Source organism: Caretta caretta, chromosome 14 (assembly GCF_965140235.1).
Source record: "Caretta caretta isolate rCarCar2 chromosome 14, rCarCar1.hap1, whole genome shotgun sequence".
In the NCBI taxonomy this organism is placed as follows: Eukaryota; Metazoa; Chordata; order Testudines; family Cheloniidae; genus Caretta; species Caretta caretta.
This window is the reverse complement of record NC_134219.1, coordinates 25,552,374-25,571,753: the sequence shown is the minus strand read 5'-3', so window position 1 is coordinate 25,571,753 and position 19,380 is coordinate 25,552,374. Positions and strand designations below refer to the sequence as shown.

General features: G+C 45.4%; 1 protein-coding gene across 2 annotated transcripts in view; it reads left to right on the top strand.

Annotated features, from left to right (window-relative positions):
• The first annotated feature begins 7,940 nt into the window (after positions 1–7,940).
• The window catches only part of ELAC2 (elaC ribonuclease Z 2), a 31,727-nt gene continuing 20,287 nt past the window's right edge, over positions 7,941–19,380 (top strand). The window contains exons 1-10 of one of the 2 annotated variants that reach the window (XM_048817780.2): positions 7,941–8,224; positions 8,680–8,730; positions 9,080–9,150; positions 10,829–10,893; positions 12,153–12,210; positions 16,465–16,533; positions 17,135–17,290; positions 18,114–18,172; positions 18,963–19,021; positions 19,120–19,192. In XM_048817780.2, coding sequence (XP_048673737.1) covers positions 7,980–8,224; positions 8,680–8,730; positions 9,080–9,150; positions 10,829–10,893; positions 12,153–12,210; positions 16,465–16,533; positions 17,135–17,290; positions 18,114–18,172; positions 18,963–19,021; positions 19,120–19,192 — 906 coding nt within the window. In that variant the 5' untranslated portion in view covers positions 7,941–7,979. Of the gene's footprint in view, positions 8,225–8,668; positions 8,731–9,079; positions 9,151–10,828; positions 10,894–12,152; positions 12,211–16,464; positions 16,534–17,134; positions 17,291–18,113; positions 18,173–18,962; positions 19,022–19,119; positions 19,193–19,380 lie in introns of both variants that reach the window. The other variant, XM_048817781.2, reaches the window with a different exon arrangement.

Here is a 19,380-nt window from a genome sequence, read left to right as displayed (position 1 = left end):
GTCTGTTCTTCGGACTGACTGCAGATGGAACGACAGATATAAGTACATGTGAGCAGTTTCCATGTAACCTACAGTTTACAGATAAAACCCTTAATGTACAAAGTAATTTTCTGGGATTTTACAATGTGCCTAACACTACAGCAAAAACTTTATTTTTGTGTACCAAAGATGTTTTCTTTCAATGGAATCTGCCTCCCAAACGTCTGCAGGGTTATTGTTTGATGGCGCAAGCAACACGACTGGTCGGTACTTGGGTGTGCAATCTCGTCTTAAAGAAATATGTCCTGATTCACTGGCGCCGACTTTCCAATGTGCTGCGGGGTGCTTGACTCCTGACTCTGCCCCGGCCCTGCTCCCACTCCACCCCTTCTTCCAAACCCCCACCCCGCCCCGCCTCTTCCTGTCCCCACCCAACCCCTCCCCCAAACATGCCCCATCCTCGCTCCTCCCCACCAGAGCCTCCTGCACACCATGAAACAGCTGATCACAGCAAGTGGGAGGCATGGGAGGGAGGGGGAGGTGCAGACTGGCAGGGCCTGCCAGCGGGTGGGAGACAAGGGGGAGGGGAGCTGATAGGAGGGCTGCCAGTGGGTGCTCAGCACCCACCATTTTTTCCACATGGAGTCGGTGCCTATACCTGGATTCACTGTTTGTTCACTGTAATAACCACTCACTGGATCTTGTTCTGATAAGCTTTGCAGATATCGAGGCAAACTCTCAACTTCATCTTCCACATCAATTTCATAAATCCAAACTTTACAAGAGTTGGGCCAGGAAGTACGTCTTGTGGCAGATACACTAAACTTTGTTCGGGATGTGTCTGTTCTTACTTGAGAATCTGCAAAGCATAAACACATTATGAATCTGTCTTTGGCTGCAGTGTAGCGGCATGCAGTATTTTAGGTCTGTGCCCCACTAGATGCTGCGTTTGTACAGTAGCAATCTCCTGGGTTTGTTCCACTTACAGTGTACTCCTGGAGACCCTGCTAACCCTTCAGCATGACAGCAGTGTTAGAAGCGAAACGCAAGCAAAGATAGCCGGGCTTTATAAACGAGCTAAAAATGCAAGGACATACTTCGGTTTACTGTGCTGAAAAGCTGTATTTGGACCCTGTGAAACATTAGCTAAAAGCCTTCAGAGTGTTAATGCAAGTGCACTTGGAGCATTTGAATGTGTATAATTGTTGGCAGAGTGGATAAGTGTACTAAGACAGGATGCCACAGTTCAAAAGATGATGACCAAAATGAATTACTATGTGGCCAAGAACAAGCTAAAGATTCCACAGCGTAAAACTAGGCTCAGCAAAACACCAGATTGCTTCCGCTAAACTACGGAAACAGAAGACGTATCTGAAACAAATGAAATGCTATGGAACCAAGAATTTTACGAAGCCCTGAAACTGGTAAAGGCTGAACTACAGCGACGTGTCAACCAGGATGGAATGAAAACTGCAGCATACAGGGAGAAAATTCTTATTGATGCAGCATGGGGAAGATAAGCTTTGCAGATATCGAGGCAAACTCTCAACTTCATCTTCCACATCAATTTCATAAATCCAAACTTTACATGTAGTTAGTAATGCTGGGTGCTCTCACCAAAGAAAAGTCATTCAATACTGTTCCAGAGATTGCAGCATTTTTTGGAACTCTACAGCCCCAAACAAGGGAACTCTTTAAAGAAACTGAAAATATCATTAAACTTAGCTTGTATTTACCAGTGTCAGTTGCTGGGTCAGAGTGATATTTTTCTACCCTCCATCACCTTAACACTTGGATACGTAGCACAATGACCCAGAAGAGACCAACACACCTTGCTCTAATGCACGTACACAGTGACACAGTGACATTCTGGATGCACTATTTAATTTATCCATTTGTTCCAAGACTTCCTCTCCCTTTGGAACTGGCAAGTGCTTCCTCTCGACACCTCAATCTGGGACAGTTCTTCAGATTTGACACCTAAAAAGAATAGCTCCCTCACATCCTTTGTGGTGAAGAGCAATGCAAAGAATTCATTCTGTTCCACCTAAACCAAAACAGAACCAGATTTCTGGCATGTAAAATTTAAAAGGTCATAGAGCAGTTTTTAAATGAAGGGCTGGGGGAAAGCTGACCGTGCAGAGAAGCATACTGTTCAGACAGAGACATCCCTTAGGGGAGGATCTATTAACAGGGATTCTCTATATTCTAGTAAAGAGGAGAGGATAGAAGTTGATAAAGTACAGGTAAGAACTGAAGAGAAACAGTTAAATGAAAGAGTCCCATTCAATTACATCACATGAAGGCAGACAACTAAAGAGTGACAAACTTAATAAGGGCTTGTATACAAATACTAGAAGTATTGCAGTAGGAATATACTACCAGCCACTGGACCAGCATGGGATGGTGATTGTGAAATGTTCCAGGAACTGAGAGAGCCTATAACAATAGAAAACTCAGTAATAATGGGGGATTTCAGCATGTCACTTCAGGATGGGATGCTGAAATAAAGTTTCTAGACATCATTAATGACTGCTCCTTGGAGTTACTTGTCCTGGAACCCACAAGGAGAAAGGCAGTTCTAGATTTAGTCCTACATGAAGCACAGAATCTGGTCCAAGAGGTGAAGATAGCTGAACCTCTTAGTACTAGTGACCATAGGGACAGACTCTGTGGGTGCTCCAGGGCTGGGAGACCCATGGAAAAAAATGGTGGGTGCTCAGCACCCCCCAGCCACAGCTGTTTGGTGGGGCTCCACTCATCAGCTACTGGGAGGCTAGGAAAGAGGCTTGGGAGGGCAGAGAGCGGCAGATGGGCTGGGGCCTCGGGGAGGAGGCAGAGCAGGGGTGGGAAGAGGCAGAGCGAGGGTGGGGCCTCAGGAGAAGGGGCAGAGTGGGGGGCGGAGCCTCGGGAAGGAGCAGGGATGGAGCACCCCCAGGGAAAAATAAAAGTCAGCACCTATGATAGTGACCATAATGTAATTAAATGTAACATCCTTGTGGGAGGGGAAAATACAAAAAAAACCCTACCACAGTAGCATTTAACTTCAAAAAAAGTCTCATCCTAAACAGCAGGAAGTCAACGCTGATTCCAACTCAAAGAATCACGTTCATTGGGGCCCTGATAGACTCTACGAGTTCAAGAGCATTTCTGACTGACCAATTCCATGCAATTTGCCACCTATGTCTGGAACTGCGGTCTCAACCCTCAACCACAGCCAAGTTTGCCTGAGGTTGCTAGGGTAACATGGCTGCATGCACACAGGTAGTCTAATTTGGCAGACTGTGCCTTCATCCTCTTCAAACGTAGAATGCCCTCTACCAGAGTGGTTTATCTGGCCAAATGAAAGGGTTCTGGCTGTGGTCTCTTCCAGTCCTATGATTTTATGATTTTTGAATGGTTAGAAAAATTCTTAAATTCAGTTTATAAAACAGAAGTTTTCAAAGTGTGGGCATACCCCACCGGGGTGGGGGGGCATGGAGGAACGTTCCAGAAGATGCAAGACCCCTGGGTGCTAGCCACTCCAGGGTTGAGAATGGGAGGCCCCACCCCCAGCCAATCATTTCTATAGCAACATCTACCTTTCCCACATTCCAGTTTAGTATCATATGCTGTCCAAACACCAAACAGTTGTGCGCTGCTTATTTTGCTGGTGAGTTTGATATTTTTTCATATCATTGTGTGGCGAAAAATGAATCGGTACTTATTGACAGAAGATGTTAATGTTCCAAACCAAAAGCCAGAAGCTGAAATGGCTAAAGTTGATATAGAAAAAAATCTGCAAAAACAAGAAAATATGATGAAGCATATTTGGATTTTGGTTTCATTTCCATTGCAGTTAATGGAGAAATCAATGGGTAGATTGTGCAGTAACATTAGCACATGATAGCCTGAAACCAACAAAATTAAGACACCATTTAGAAACAAAACATGGTGATTTGGTAGGAAAGAACAGAGATTTTTTCGAATGAAAGCTACAAGAAATTAATAAAAAAAGAAACACAATGAATAATCTGGTATCTACCTCACAAGTGCTTTAAAAGCATCGTATCAAGTTACGTACCACATTGCCAAGAATAAAAAGCCTTACAAAAACCGGGGAAGAACGCATTCTCTCAGCTGCAATTGACATTTGCAGGATGATGCTTGGTGACGGCATGGCAGAGAAGTTAAAAATGATCCCGCTGTCAGACAACATAGCTGCCAAATTTCTGACATGTCAGAAAATATCAAGGCACAGCTGTTCTCTCGATTGCAATCTAGTTTATTTGCAATCCAGTTGGATGAAACAATGGATATATCAAAAGCTCATTTAATTGCTTACATGGTACTGTCATGGTACATACATAGTACATACATGGTACTCTCATGAAACATCAATATTGGAAGATTTTTTTGTTCTGCAAGCCAATTAAGATGTGTGCAACTGGATCTGAACTGTTTAACATTTTAAACAATTTCCTAATTTCTAATGAGTTGAAGCAGGAAGCCTGCACTGGAATCTGCATGGATGGAGCCCCTTCTATGTCTGGAGATAGGGCAGGCTTGAAAGTCAAAGTGTTTGAAATTGCTCCACATATATAATGGACTCATTGTATGATACACTGCGAAGTCCTTGCAACTCGAAACATGGATCAGGAACTTACTGATGTTCTGAGTTCTTCTATTAAAATTGTGAACTTTATCAAGATGCAGCCCACAAAGGCACATCTCTTTGCAATGCTTTGTGCAGAAATAGGAGTGGAGCAGGGTGCTTTGTTGTTTCACAGACAAGTCAGGTGGCTACCCATGAGGAAAGTGTTAAAACATGTTTATGAACTGAGAAATGAAGTTTGACTTTTTCTAGTGGATTAGAATTTCAGGAACAGAGACAGGCTGTTTGATCCCTACTGGCTTGTGCTTTTGGCTTACCTTGCTGATATTTTTGACAAACTGAATTCTCTAAATGTCTCATTGCAAGGAGCAGAAAGTACTGTTTTTGAACTGCACAACAAGATACTGGCATTCAAGAGAAAGGTAGATCTCTGGAAAACAAAGATTGAAACTGGTTTAAGCATTCCATTCCTGTTGTTAACTGACGCTATCGAGAAAGAGAATCTGATCTATTGAGTGTTGTGGAGCCAATCAAGAACCACTAGACTCATCTCAGAGCCAGTTTGAATAAATATTTTTCCCAAAGGAAATGCACCCCTGAATGAGTGGATTATCCAACCTTTTGTAACTGAGACAGTGACTTTGTCCCATCTCTCAAATGACATTCAAAAGTAGCTGATTAACTGCAGAGTGATAGGACACTGGAAATTCAATTTTAAAAACAGTCTATGGGGGATTTTTGGTTGAAAGTTGTCTCAGAATATACAGCTTTGTCAAAGTGTGACATCAAACCTCTTTTACCATTTGGTTCATCTTAGTTGTTTGAGATTGGATTCTCTGCGCTGGCTGTGCTAAACACCAGTACCATTCGAGACTGGAAGAGGAGAACTTTACAGTGTCTGTTTCAAAAATCTCCTCAAAAATTGATAAACTGTCCACAGAGAAACAGGTACACCCTTCACATTAAGTATCTGTGTATTTGAAACTTTCAGGTGTAGGTAATTTAATTAAAGTTCTGTGAAGGTCTCTGTTACATTTATGAGTAGGCTATCAATAAGGCTGCAAGTTTGTCACAGAGATCATGGAAGTCATAGATTCAGTGACTTCTGCAGAGGCCGGTGCGCCTGGCTCAGGGACAGCTCAGGCAGCCCCTGTGCCTGGTGCACCAGCCGCTGCTGGGGCAGTCTCAGGCCCCCGCACCACAGCAGCAGCAGAGTTTGGGTGTTTGGGAGAGTTCAGGGGATTGGGGTACGGGATGGGGTGAGGCGGGCTCTGGGCGGGCTTACCTGTTGGGCTCCCTGGAAGCGGCAACATGCCCCTCGCTCAGCTGCTAGGCAGAGGCGTGGCCAGGCAGCTCTGTGCACTGCATCCGCCCAGGACACAGCCCCCGCAGCTCCCATTGCCTGGGATTTTTTGTTTACTGCCTGTAACTTGTCCATGACTTTTACTAAAAATACCCATACCTAAAACGCTTTTACTAAAAATACCCATGACTTAGCTATCAAGCATACTTTTGCAGATGTCTATTTTTGTCTGGGGTGGGGAGGCGCAACCAAAAATTTTAACTCAAAGGGTGGGCTCAGGTCAAAAAGTTAGAAATCCACTGTTGTAAAACAAGGAAGATTAGCAAGAGGTTTTTGTTTTGTTTTTTTTTAAGAAAGCAGTTCAGCTAAATGCCAGTTCTGTGAAAAACTGGCTATTAAAAGAACTGTTATAAATTTAAGCCAGGACAGAGTATCACAAGTGTCTGGTGAAAGTCCCACTCCCAATTTGGGAAAGGAGGAAACACCGAGCTGAAGGGACAAAGTTTGTAGGTACAAAGATCAGCCCCAGTTTTTGGTTAGATCTGAGCAACTAAACAACAATAATTGGGAGTTTGTCAAGTGAATGTGTAAAAGGAGCTGTGACATGCACAGGAATTGTGGGCGCTGACTCAAATGTAAACCAGACATGCTACAAATACTAGGAAATGGAGCATCCAGAATTGAACCACCTGACTGGTCCCAAATAGATAAGAGTGATTGAGAAATTTGTAGCTGTACTCAAATAGAGAAAACTGGGTTTCAAAACTGGACCTCTAGAATTTAGCTAGGAGTCTGGATAGCCAAGACAGTGGATGGTCAAATAATCAGTCTGAATTTTATTATAGCTACTAACTGTAAAATATCAAGAACGGTGTCTTGCAAATTCAATCTGTGGTAATTTCCTTAATAGGGGACTGGTTTGCAGTAAACAACTTGTCGCCCAGGGGCTGAAACCACAATATTAGTTACATGCCATAGTAGCGAATCGGTGAAACTTGCTTTGAGACCTTAGCTGACAAAAGTCCTATTGGATCTGAAGCAGGAATAGTCTTCTTCGATTGCTGAATATTTCTGACAAACAATACATGGTAAAAGAATGGACCCACAGCTGTAAAATGTGAATCAGAGGCTACAGTAAATGAAGACACAGAAAAAAAATTTGAAGGGGGAAAGAGATGAAAGTAAGCTCTCACAGTTTCTGTTAGACTTGTTCCAGCACAATGCCATACACTTAAATAAGGAGCAGCAGAACAGTCTGAGAAACTCGGCCCTGCTCCGGTGCTCCGGCCAAGGCACTGGGTCAGGGCGGCACCACACAACTCGTTCCTGCTCTGGCTGGGGTGCGGGCAGCAAAATGTGGCTCCCAGAAGCCGCAGCATGGCCCCACTCCGGCTACTACGCACTCCAATGGGAGTGGCAAGGGCAGTGCCTGGGGATGGGGCAGCTTACAGAGCTGGAGCTGCTTCTGGGAGCCACTTGAGGTAAGCGCTGCTCAGAGCCTGCACCCCTCAGACTCTCCCCACACCCCAGCCCTGATCCCCCTCCCGCCCTCCAAACTCCTCATCCCCACCCCAGAGCCCGCACCCTCTCCCACACGCAACCCCAATTTTGTGAGCACTCATGGCCCCCCTGTGGCCCTCAAGCCAAAAAGTTTCCCCACCCCTGCTCTGAGGCAGGGAGCTGCCAACAGACACTAGGAAGGGAGGGGAAGCTGATCCCTCTCAATAATCCCAGAGCCATATGACGTCCCTCGAGACGTCAAAGAACACGTCCTATTGGCCAGCCTGTGTCATATGAGAGGGGCGCGTGCCTGGCTACTGAAATTCCATTGGTTGGGATGTGACACAAAAAGATGCTGAATGCTGATTAGCTGATGGGTGAGGGAAAGAGGGGAACAAATGCTCGATTTCGATTGGGCGTCGTCGTTGTCACATGAGAGGGAAGCTTGCCGCTGATGCTGAATGTTTATTGGCTGAAGGTGCGCCATGGATGCGGGGAGCGCTGCGCGATTGGTTAATGTGTAGCACGTGGGAGGGGAGGGGAGGGGAGGGAGGCCGGCCGAAGGGCACGCGTGGAGGAGGCTGGGTCGGGCCGGGCTACTGAATGTGGGGCTGCTCGCTGGGGCTGCGGCTGGGGCGCCGCTGGACGCCGCTGCGCCGCGCCATGTCCGGGGGCCCCGCCCCGCCGCGGCGGCCCCGGCCGCCCAAAGACCTGTTGCGGCACCTGCGGGCCCGGGAGAAGCGGCGGAGCTCGGAGTTGGCCGGACCCAGCATCGTCTACGTGCAGGTGGCGGCGGCTGGGAGCCGGGACTCGGGCGCCGCGCTCTACGTCTTCTCCGAGTACAACCGGTCAGTGCCGGGGGGCTGGGTCGCTCCCCCGTTGGGCTCTCCGGGCCTGCCCGGGCCGCCTGCTTCCCCGCGTCGCTGGCTGCGCTCCCACCCACTAATCCGCGTGTGGCGCCCGGCCCGGCTCCTCCTGCCGGCCAGGCCCTCGGCACCGTGCCAGTAGCGCTCCCTGGCTCTACGCCCCTTCCGGGCTGTATCCGACTTAGCGCCCCTGGGGGCCGGGGTAAACTCACCTGCCCTCCGGTGAAGTGTCCCTGCCCCTGCGGAGCCTGCTGGCTCCCCAAACAGGAGGACGCTACACTGGGCCCAGCCAGGTGTCTGTGCGGCCCTATCCGTGCTGCAGGATTTATACACCCCCGTCTGCGGAGCTTTCCTCTTAAAGTGGGGCAAATAAAATTAAACTATTTTGATATAAAAACTTGCCGCTTTCTCTAATAAGCGTTCTAGTCTTATTCCAGGTATCTCTTTAACTGCGGGGAAGGGATCCAGCGCCTTATGCAGGAACACAAGTAAGTGTCCTTACTGTTTCGGAGTAGTTGCTGTGTTAGTCTGTTGCTGCAAAAAGAAAAGGGGGACTTGTGGCACCTTAGAGACTAACCAATCTATTTGAGCATATGCTTTCGTGAGCTCACGAAAGCTTATGCTCAAATAGATTGGTTAGTCTCTAAGGTGCCACATCTATTTGAGCATAAGCTTTCGTGAGCTCACGAAAGCATATGCTCAAATAGATTGGTTAGTCTCTAAGGTGCCACAAGTCCTCCTTTTCTTTTTGTCCTTACTGTGTTGTTAAAGGAAAAGTTGTAAGAACGTACAGGCTGCATTTCAGTTATTCCATAATCCAAACCTTTTTCTTCTCAGGTTAAGAGTAGCTCGTTTAGACAACATCTTTCTGACTAGAATGAACTGGGCGAATGTTGGTGGTTTGTCGGGTAAGTGGGACTGGAGGTGCACACTTTGTAGCTTGTTTAGGCTGAGTTTATTGCATACACTAGGGGCTCCTTGCCTCCCTCCGTATCCCTACAAGAAGCTCCCTGTGTGCCTCCCTCACAGCTCCCTCAATTTCAGGGGCTCCCTGCAGCTTCCACAGTCTCCCTCTGGCAGGAGTTCTGGGAGTGCCCCCACCCCCTATGCAAGGGGCTCTGTGTGTGCCTCCATTTTCCCTTCCCACCATAGGAAGGCCTCTGCATGCACCCTATCCCCCATAACGGGTTCTTCCAATATACTTCCCACCACAGGTTGTGTTCCCACAATTCTCCCCTAGGACAGCAGCTCTGTGTGCATCCCCATGGCAGGGGCTCTATATGCACCCCATTTTCCTCTTTCCCCTGTTGCAGCGTCCCCAGTCACACACCCCCCATGGGATTCTATGTGCCTCCCATTTTTCCCTTCACCCATTTCAAGATCCCCTCTTCTTACCCTATGCCAGGAGTTCAGTCTGTCCTTCACTCCTTATCGGTGCCCCTTCTCCCCGTAACACATTAATTAAGCTCCACTGGGTGGGTAGGAAGAGATGAAACAATAATATTATTCAGCTAGAAAGCTTTAATGGGTGTCATCAGCTGTGACTCTGCTAAAGAGCTCAGAGGGCTTCATGTGTTCCCTGTTTTCCCACTTGTGGTTTTCTGGTCCTCCTCTCCTCTTCTCTCTTCCCTCCCCCCACCCCCCTGGGGGAAAAAAGAGAGAAAATAGGGTCTTGCCCACTCACTGGTGCCTAGAATATTCGTGGAAGTTTGTGATTTGATCAGATGTGGTGTTTAACATTTAATGTGTTACAGACAGAGAAATGCTTTTAAGTTGTGCATATGGACTCTCAAGTTGGCCAATTAATACCTTGGTGGAGTCTGTTATTAAACCGAGTTGCTGCCAGCCTTGTGCTGTACATGTTGGTTTGTCATCTAGCACCCAACTGCAATATAGATGAATCTGTTTTTGTAATGTAGCTTTCGTGCTTGGACCGGACCAACTAATGTGGTAAATGGTTCTCAAAATGTCACGTCTGTCTAAACTTCCGTACTTTAGTTGCTAGCAATACCAAAGATTCTCCTAACAAGAAAAGGTGGGGGAAATTCTTTCTATTGTCAGTTTACTTTATGTGCTAGCATTTGGTATATAGCCAGGTTCTGTTTCCTTTTAGTAGTCCATTTTCCCCTTTGTTGGTAGGGTTTCTTTGCAGCAAGGGAGAGTGGAAAGGTGTTTCAGAAGTAAATGATGATAAACTTCCCAAAATTGGGACTCTGAAGTACTTTCAACTACAGCTCATTCTTTTAGTGTAATTTCCATCACTGTAGCACCTGTGTCTCTTCCCAACACTTATGGATTTATCCTCCCAACATCCCTGTGAGGTGGTCCTTGTTTTACAGATAGGGATCTGGGTGCCAAGAGAAGTGACTTGCTCAAGGTCACACAAGGCAGAGCTAAGGACTCGACCCAGATCTCCTGAGTCTCAGACCAGGACCTTAATCACAGGGTATGACATTTCCTTGTGAAAAAGGGTGGAAATTGGACAGATAGTGGAAAGTGAATTACAATCTTTGCTTTGGTGGCACTTTCATGGGTTCATGATGAAGGCTGTTTCCAAAGCTGCACTCTCCCTGCTCTCTCTTCCAGGAATGATTCTCACCTTAAAGGAAATGGGGCTCCCAAAGTGTGTTCTCTCAGGGCCACCACAGCTGGTGAGTAGCTGTTTTTTTTGGGTTTTTGTTTTTGCTTTTTGGAAAGTGGGGACCCTGTAAGAGTCAGACTTTAACCACCTGTGAGCGAAGAGCTATGGCTGGGTGCTGAGTGACCTTGTAAAATGCTGTGAGGTGCTGCTCTAACTGAAGAAGTGCCACCTGTAATTGTTTGGTTCTGCTTTTGGGGCTGGCTTCACAGTGTGTACAGCTCGCTTGTGAGTTGTGCCAGTTTAAAACAGCTCTAGGCAGCAGCAAACTGCCACCACTTGGAACACTCTTGTCTGCTAATGGCTCACTAGTAGATGGAACAGCCCTTCTCCACCTGTCTCCCTAAACAAAATGATGGGGCAGTTCTTCTGGATGTGCCTTTTTAAAGCAGCAATTAGGGGTCTCTGCAAGTGTCTGAACAAGTTTTAAATCTGCTGTGCTGGTAGGAGGCACTGGTTACATAGATCAAATGCTGGTCTCAGTTTCTGGGCTGTTGGTTCCTCTTTTCAGCACTGAATTTCAAAACTGAATTTTGACTTTCATATTTGTTTTCCTAACCCCTGTCCCAGAAAGTGCTTGCTAGGCAGGAGAACTCTCTAGAGATCTCTGGCCAGCTGGCTCATTCTGAAGCTGTTAGGACCATATGTCAGTTCCAGGGAGACACTGTCCTAAACTAACGTACAAAACCGAATGTACTTCTGTGGCAGACTACTATGGTAAGAAGAAATGTAGTGTCCATTTTTTCTCCTTGTAGTAGAAAGAGAGCCTGGGGCATGGTATCAGGCCTAAACTAGAGTCACTCTGTTACGAAGCAGGTGCCTGCTTTGCAGATTCACTGTCTGGTACATAAACTTGGCAAGAACATGGCTGATTTTGCAAAAACACAAAACACTCATAAGAAGTGCAAAGAACTGGGTACTTGCATAAACACAGTCTGGAAGGATGGTGCCAGAACACCCCAATACCAAGTTATGGTATAAACAAGTTCCCTGAAGATGATACAGGGACATACTGAGCCTTCTTAAAGATAAAGTCCGGGTGATGAACGGAGATATTTTGGTGACACTAACAGGTACAAGGTGGGATTCGTTTTTTTTTCCTGCTAGCTGGGGGTTGCGCTTATGACTTCTCTGCACCTGAGAGAGAGTCTTTGCTTGAAAATGTTACCTAATCTGAGTAATAAGCAGGCAATGACCTCTCTGTAGGTAATGATTTTTCACCTTGTCTTTTTTTTCCTACTCTCCCCCCCCCCCCCCCTTCCCCTCCCCCAGCGAAACTACCTGGAAGCTATCAAAATGTTTTCTGGCCCGCTGAAAGGAATAGACCTGGGTATGTACAGCGGTCATCTGTGTGCACTTACTGTCTGCAATGTCTACACCTTATTGATGCATATATCTGTCTGATCAGCAGCCTCAGGGTGTTAAAGGAACTCTCAAGGATGACGAGGCCATTGCAGAGAAGCTAAATTAATTCACTTAATCAGTCTTCACTGCAGAGGATATGGGGGAGATGCTCACATCACAGCTGTCCTTTTCGGGGTACACATTGATCGTAGTATCGTAGGACTGGAAGGGACCTCAAGAGGTCATCTAGTCCAGTCCCCTGCACTCATGGCAGGACTAAGTATTAACTAGGTCATCCCTGACATGTGTTTGTCTAACCTGCTCTTAAAAATCTCCAATGATGGAGATTCCACAACCTCCCTGGGCAATTTATTCCAGTGTTTCACCACCCTGAGAGTTAGGAAGCTTTTCCTAATGTCCAACCGAAACCACCCTTGCTGTAATTTAAGCCCATTGCTTCTTAAATGCCTCAGTAGAAGGGGTTTTAGAACAAATTTATTACTGTTTAATTGATCGGTCCCCAGGAGCAGAAGGAACTCAAATGTGAAATTGCAGAATTACTATTTAGTAGATAACCTATCACTGAAACAAGCCTCTGTACCTGATGACTGGAAGGTAGCAAATGTAATGCTGACTCCAGAGGCGATCCTGGCAATTACAGCTTGGTAAGCCTAACTTCAGTATTGGGCAAATTGACAAACTATAGTACAGAACAGAATGATCACAGATAAATAAACATGTTTTGATGGGGAAAAGTCAACATGGGTTTTGTAAAGGGAAATCATGCCTTACCAATCTACTAGAATTCTTTGAGGGGGTCAACAAGCATATGACCCAGAGTGGTCCCCGCACTACAGAAAGCCTTTGACATTGTCCCTCTCTAATGGCTCTTAAGGAAAACAAGCAGACATGCGATAAGAGGGAGGGTCCTCTCGTGGATCAGTAACTTCTTAAAAGATCAGAAACAAAGGGTAGGAATAAATGGTCAGTTTTCACAATGAAGCGAGGTCCCCCAAGGTCTGTACTGGGAATGTTCTGTTCACTGTCCACTCCCTTTTCCAGATTTATGATTATGTTGAAGTGGCAAGGTTTGCAGATGATACAAAAATATTCAAGGTAGTTAAGTCCTAAGATGACTGTGGAGAGTTACAGGGTGATCTCACTAAATGGGGTGGCTGGGCAACAAAAGGGCAGGTGAAATTCAGGGTTGATAAGTGCAAAGTAATGAACATTGGAAAAAATAATCCTAACTACACCTATACAACTATGGGTTTTAAATTATCTGTGACCACTCGAGAGATCTTGGAGTCACTGTGGATAGTTCTCTGAAAATGTTAGCTCAATGCCCAGCAGCAGTCAAAAAGGCTAACTGTTAGGAACTATTAGGAAAAGGATAGAAAATAAAACAGAAAATATCATAAAGCCACTATATAAATCCATGGTGCACCCACACCTTGAATACTGTGTCTAGTTCTGTTGCTCCATCTCAGAAGTATATAGTGCAACTGGAAAAGGTTCTGAAAAGGGTAACAAAGATGATCCCTTGATGTATGATACAGCTTCCCTAGGAGGAGAGACTAAAAAGATTAGGGCTGTTGTGTTTACAAAAGAGACAATTAAGGAGGGATACGATAGCGGTCTACATAATTGTGGATGGTATGGGAAAAGTGAACAGAGAAGTGTTTATCCTCTCCCACAGTACAAAATACAGGGGTCACCCAATCACGTTAATAGGCAGCAGATTTAATACAAAGAAGAGGAAGTATTTTTTTCATACAACACATAATTAACCTTTGGAACTCATTGCTGGGGGTGTGGTGACAGCCAAAAATATAGCTAGGTTAAAAAAACAAATATCCAAAATGGTCAGGGATACAACCTCATGTTTGGTGCAACCCTACACTGGCTACGAGAAGACTGGGTGCATCACTCAACTGTAGCGCTGGGACTTGCCACTGTTATAGACATGATACAGGGCTAGATGGACCATTCGTCTGACCCAGTATGGCCGTTCCTGTGTTCTTCCGAGGCAAAGCTCCAAGCTGTAGCCACTGCAGCCTCTGAGAAATGAAAAGAGAATGAGTTCTTCTAATTGTTTGTTTTGGAGTCCATCTGGGATCTGGTTTCCAAGCTGGTTTAAGGACATTTCCATTTTGTCACCTGGTTTCACCACATATCAGAAAACACAGGAGTCACTGTAATGTTTGGTTGTCTTGACACCTTGTTTTCCAGGATCAGGAACACATTGGTAATGTCTTGATGATAACTCAGTTTTAAAAGAAAGTGACAAGCTGCCTGGCTCAGGGATTGAGAATTGGCAACAGATCCTATCCCATCCAAGTCACTGGCTCAAACCCAGCATGCTGTTTGGTGACCTGTGTGAAATGAGTGGTTTCCAGTCCAATTCCTGGTAGAGAGCTCTCTATGTATCTCAAACATTATCACAGCTCTCATTTTTGGGCATGTTTGGAAATGGAAGGTCAAGGGTTGACTGGGCCTAAGGAGTAATCTCTGCCTTATTCTTGATACGGGGTAGCTCTTCCAGGGGAGGGGAGATAAGAATACAACACATCAGCTGATGGTCCAACTAGTGTGCTATCTTGTTTATGACAAAGGCCAATGCCAGACTCTTCAGAAGAAGGTGCACAAAACCACCGGGACAACTAGTGAAAAACTAACTTGCATGTAGGGGAAGCCAATGGCTGGCTTATGCCCTTATCGTTCCCCTCTATTCGACATTGGTGAGCTCTCATCTGGAGTACTGTGTCCAGTTTTGGGCCCCACGCTACAAGAAGGATGTGGAAAAATTGGAAAGAGTCCAGCGGAGGGCAACAAAAATGATTAGGGGCCTGGAACACACAACTTATGAGGAGAGGCTGAGGGAACTGGGATTGTTTAGTCTGCGGAAGAGAAGAATGAGGGGGGATTTGATAGCTGCTTTCAGCTACCTGAAAGGGGGTTCCAAAGAGGATGGCTCTAGACTGTTCTCAGTGGTAGCAGATGACAGAACAAGTAGTAATGGTCTCAAGTTGCAGTGGGCGAGGTTTAGGTTGGATATTGGAAAAACTTTTTCACTAGGAGGGTGGTGAAACACTGGAATGCGTTACCTAGGGAGGTGGTAGAATCTCCTTCCTTTGAGGGTTTTAAGGTCAGGGTTGACAAAGCCCTGGCTGGGATTGGCCCCCCTTTGAGCAGAGGGTTGGACTAGATGACCTCCTGAGGTCCCTTCCAACCCTGATATTCTATGATTTAAATCCCTTCAGTTGTATTAATTTCCAGGACCAACCTCATCACCTTTTAAAAACAATAAGTGATAGCATTTGTCCCCCTCCCATCTTCTAATGCAGCAATCGATTTGATGAGCGATCGCATGGCTAGCTTAGCATGTACGTGGCCGAGGTCCTGTGCATGTGCTGCTGGGATTTCTCCATTCTTGTGAGCAGGAAGTGTTTTTTTTTTTTTTTAAAGGAGCATCATTTCTGAGCTATAACATACTGAGCAGGTTTCTTGCACTTCCCTGCCCGGGGGGGGATGTAATGCAGATTTCCACTATTGCTTTGGATACAGACTTGTGACAGATCCACTCCTGATCCCATTGCTGTTAATTCATTACATGTGTTACAAACTCTGATACAACTTCCTAATGTACTATTCAAGGTAAATAAGATGTCATCTGATTATAATAAATCTTTTTGGTGCTGCAGTGCAGCATTTGCCATCTATTGACATCATACTGAAAACAGTTTGCAATTATGTGAGTGCTTGTTTTATTCTTCAGAGTTTAAGTAGCGATTCATAAATATATAATACCCCTGCTATCTACAGAGCCAGACTTAGGGCTGTCGCTGCTTTAAGCACCATCTTGGGATTGTATAAAGGCAGAATGGAAACTTTTGTTTTTTAAAAAAACAAACAAACCTGAGGCCACAGAAACCCTGGTCTGTTCAGGGATGTGCAGTGATGAATTGTTTTAATCTCTGCCACTTAGAGCAGTTGCGAGTATAATTGCTTTCTCTTGAAATCATGTATATTTGTCCTTGCAGTAGTGGAGAGTTTCAGCAGCTGGCCTGAGGAAACTGCCTGATTAGCTTCTGTGAGATGCATGCTCCTGAATGTATGTTAAAACATGTCTCTAATTTCCAGGGTGCTTTGTCAACGTTCCTGGAGTCTGGGGCATCTGTTTGTAGTAACTGGTTCATAGCCACTCTGATGTCTAATGTTTTAACTATCTTGTTGCTAGCTGTGAGGCCCCATACAGAGCCCGAGTATAAGGATGAGACGATGACAGTCTATCAAGTACCTCTTGTGGGTGAGTACGGACGTCTGACTGGAATAGTAGGAAGCAAAGAGTATCTGGAGCTGCAGCTGGAGAGGGAGGAGCAGGGTTACTTGTTGCAGTAAGGACTTCCTTGAACTGGTTTTGGTATCTGGTTACTGTTCGTAAACCTGAGACGTAATAACTACAGGGTTGTGTTAGGTTACTTCTCCTTTGGTGAGAATGTAGCTTTCAAAGAAACCTGAGCCGGTGCCAGACCTTAGGATAAAAGGGTGCTGCCTCCTCTAAGAACTCTGGTATTTTCCTTCAGATGATAGTCCATGGAAGAGAAATGGGAAGTTACTGTGATTCATACTTAACGGGCTTTCCATGTTAGGTATGCTCGTACGAGCAGCTGTACTGAGAGCACATGCTTGAGTTTGATAAGGTTTTGTTGCTTTTGGAGAATCTGCTGAGGAAGGCTCTTGAAATGAGTGAAGTGCAATATGCAGAAACAAGGAAGCAGGGGCTCTCTTGTCCCTTTTTAAACTGCTCAGGGGATTTTGAAGAAACTTTCTGAGTAAGGCTCCATTTGTGTTTTCTCACTCCTGCCTCCTGAGCAAGCCTGTTTTTTTTTCCCTTGGGTTTGGAACAGGAAGGCATTTAGCCAGTGAGCACAGGCTGCATCAGAGTCCTGAAAGGTCAGTCCAAGGTGGAGTCAGCCCCAAATGTGCCCCAGAGCCTGGATCTCCCGCTGCTGAGCAGCAGTGTCCGAAGGGCGTCGAGAATAGAGAAGCCCTGAAGAAAACAGGTGCAGGAACTTTGTATTTTCTTGTACTTCAACTTGTAATTGGAACAAAAACTCTGAAATGTTGGTGTAATTTCTCTCCTACACAAATATTCTTGGTGCAGATCAGAAAGTGCTGGTCCTCTCTGCTGAAATATTGCTTGGGGGTAATTTGAGCAGATGGAGAACATGAGGCAAAACAAGATCCAGTGGTTGGATGCCGAAGCTAGACGAATTCAAACTAGAAATGAGATGCAGATTTTTTTTTTTAACACTGATGGCAATTAATTATTGGAACAACTTACCTTGGTACCAGGTGGATTCTCTGTCCCCCCTCAAGTTGTGAAATCAAGACTGGGCGTCTTTCAGATGTTTTTGGTTTGAGGGAGGAATCCTTGGGTTGGAATTCTTTGGGCTGTACTATACAACAGGTTAGACTTAATGATCATAATGGTCACTTATGCCTAAGACTTTGTATCTATCACAGAGGTCACGGAAGTCATGGATTCTATAACTTTCTGTGACCTCCATGGTTTCTGCAGTGGCCAGTGTGGTGCTTAAGCAGTCCCGCAATCCAGCCACTGCTCGGGCAGCTCCGGGCAGCTAAGATTTAGTCAGGTATTTATAGTATAGGTCATGGGCCATGATTTTTAGCTTATTACCCATGACTTGTCCATGAGTTCTACTAAAAATACTCATGACTAAATCCTAGCCTGCTTTTATGGCCCTTGTGGATGAACTCACTGGAAGGGATGGGACACTGTAAGAAGTTGGCACCTTTTGTGTAAGGAAAAAGATGCTGAAACTACATCATCCTGTGTAACTTTCCCTTCTTTTTTCTTTAAAGATGGCAACAGGAGAGTTGGCAGCAGAGACCCAACCCTGTTGGTGGCTTTCATCTGCAAAGTAAGAAATGTCATATGGAATAGGAGTTCCTACTTTTTTTTTTAATCTAGACCAGTTTAATTACAAATACCACCACCTAGCAGGGTAGGTTTTTTTGGATAGTTATTCTATGCCAACCTTTGTATCCAGTAACACTGCACTCAAATCTAGTGATTGAGAATCGGAGGGGTTGGAATGCCATCTGGTGCTTCACACTTAGAAGTGACCCACAAAAGGAGAAGCTTTTTTTAATTTGCTGCTTCATCAAGGCTAGAAAGATTTTTATTTCTGCTTGTCTGTTACCCTACAAATTCAGGTCTTGTTGACCCTGCTCTTCCTAGAAGACTCTATGGGTGACTGGAGAACTAGCGAGGTTGAGACTGGACACATAATGGCAGTGAAAGCTCATTTTGAGTAGGAAGACTTTTAGTTGCTGTTTAAAATACAAAAATAAAGAGCTACCCAAAGTAACACTTCTGTAAGTCAGCTGCTGAACACTCAAAAGAAAAACTTACTCTCTACTTCTATGGGTTGGAGCTCCAGAGCCATACCTCTGGGCAGATCAGCCACAGAAGCAGGACAGAGAGGACTTGATGTGCCTGAGACTTAAAATAAATAAATAAATAAAATAAATTCCTGAGGAAAAATCTCTCCCACAGGCCCTCTTCATGGCTCATTTCAGAGCCAGTAAGGGCATGAACCCCATCTTTGCCCCTCCCCTTTTTCCATCCATGTTTAAACGTTGTAAAGAGTTGGTAACTCGTTCCATGGGACCTTTGAGAAACACTTCTTTCTTTTAAATTATTTTCAGCTTCACCCGAAGAAGGGAAACTTCTTGGTGGCCAAAGCGAAGGAGCTGGGCCTGCCAGTGTAAGTATGAGAGCCCTGCCTGTGTGCTTGGGTGGTGGGAGGATCCTGGTCGTATGGAAGCTGTCAATCTAATACTGTCTTTGTGTTCTCATCCTTAGTGGGACAGCAGCCATTGGCCCCATCATTGCGGCGGTCAAAGATGGAAAGAGTGTCACGTTTGAAGGCAGAGAGGTATGACGCTCTAGGCTATCCCAGCTGTGTTGCAGGCTGGGTTTGTAACCAGTGTTCCTTATGGGACCATCTCTCCCAGAATGTTGTTGTAACTAAATGCCACTCATACACCAACCACAATCATCCCCTTTTTTGGGTCAGAACGGACTGCAGCTGTAACCAGTCCAGTCCTCTCAGCTCTCCTGTTT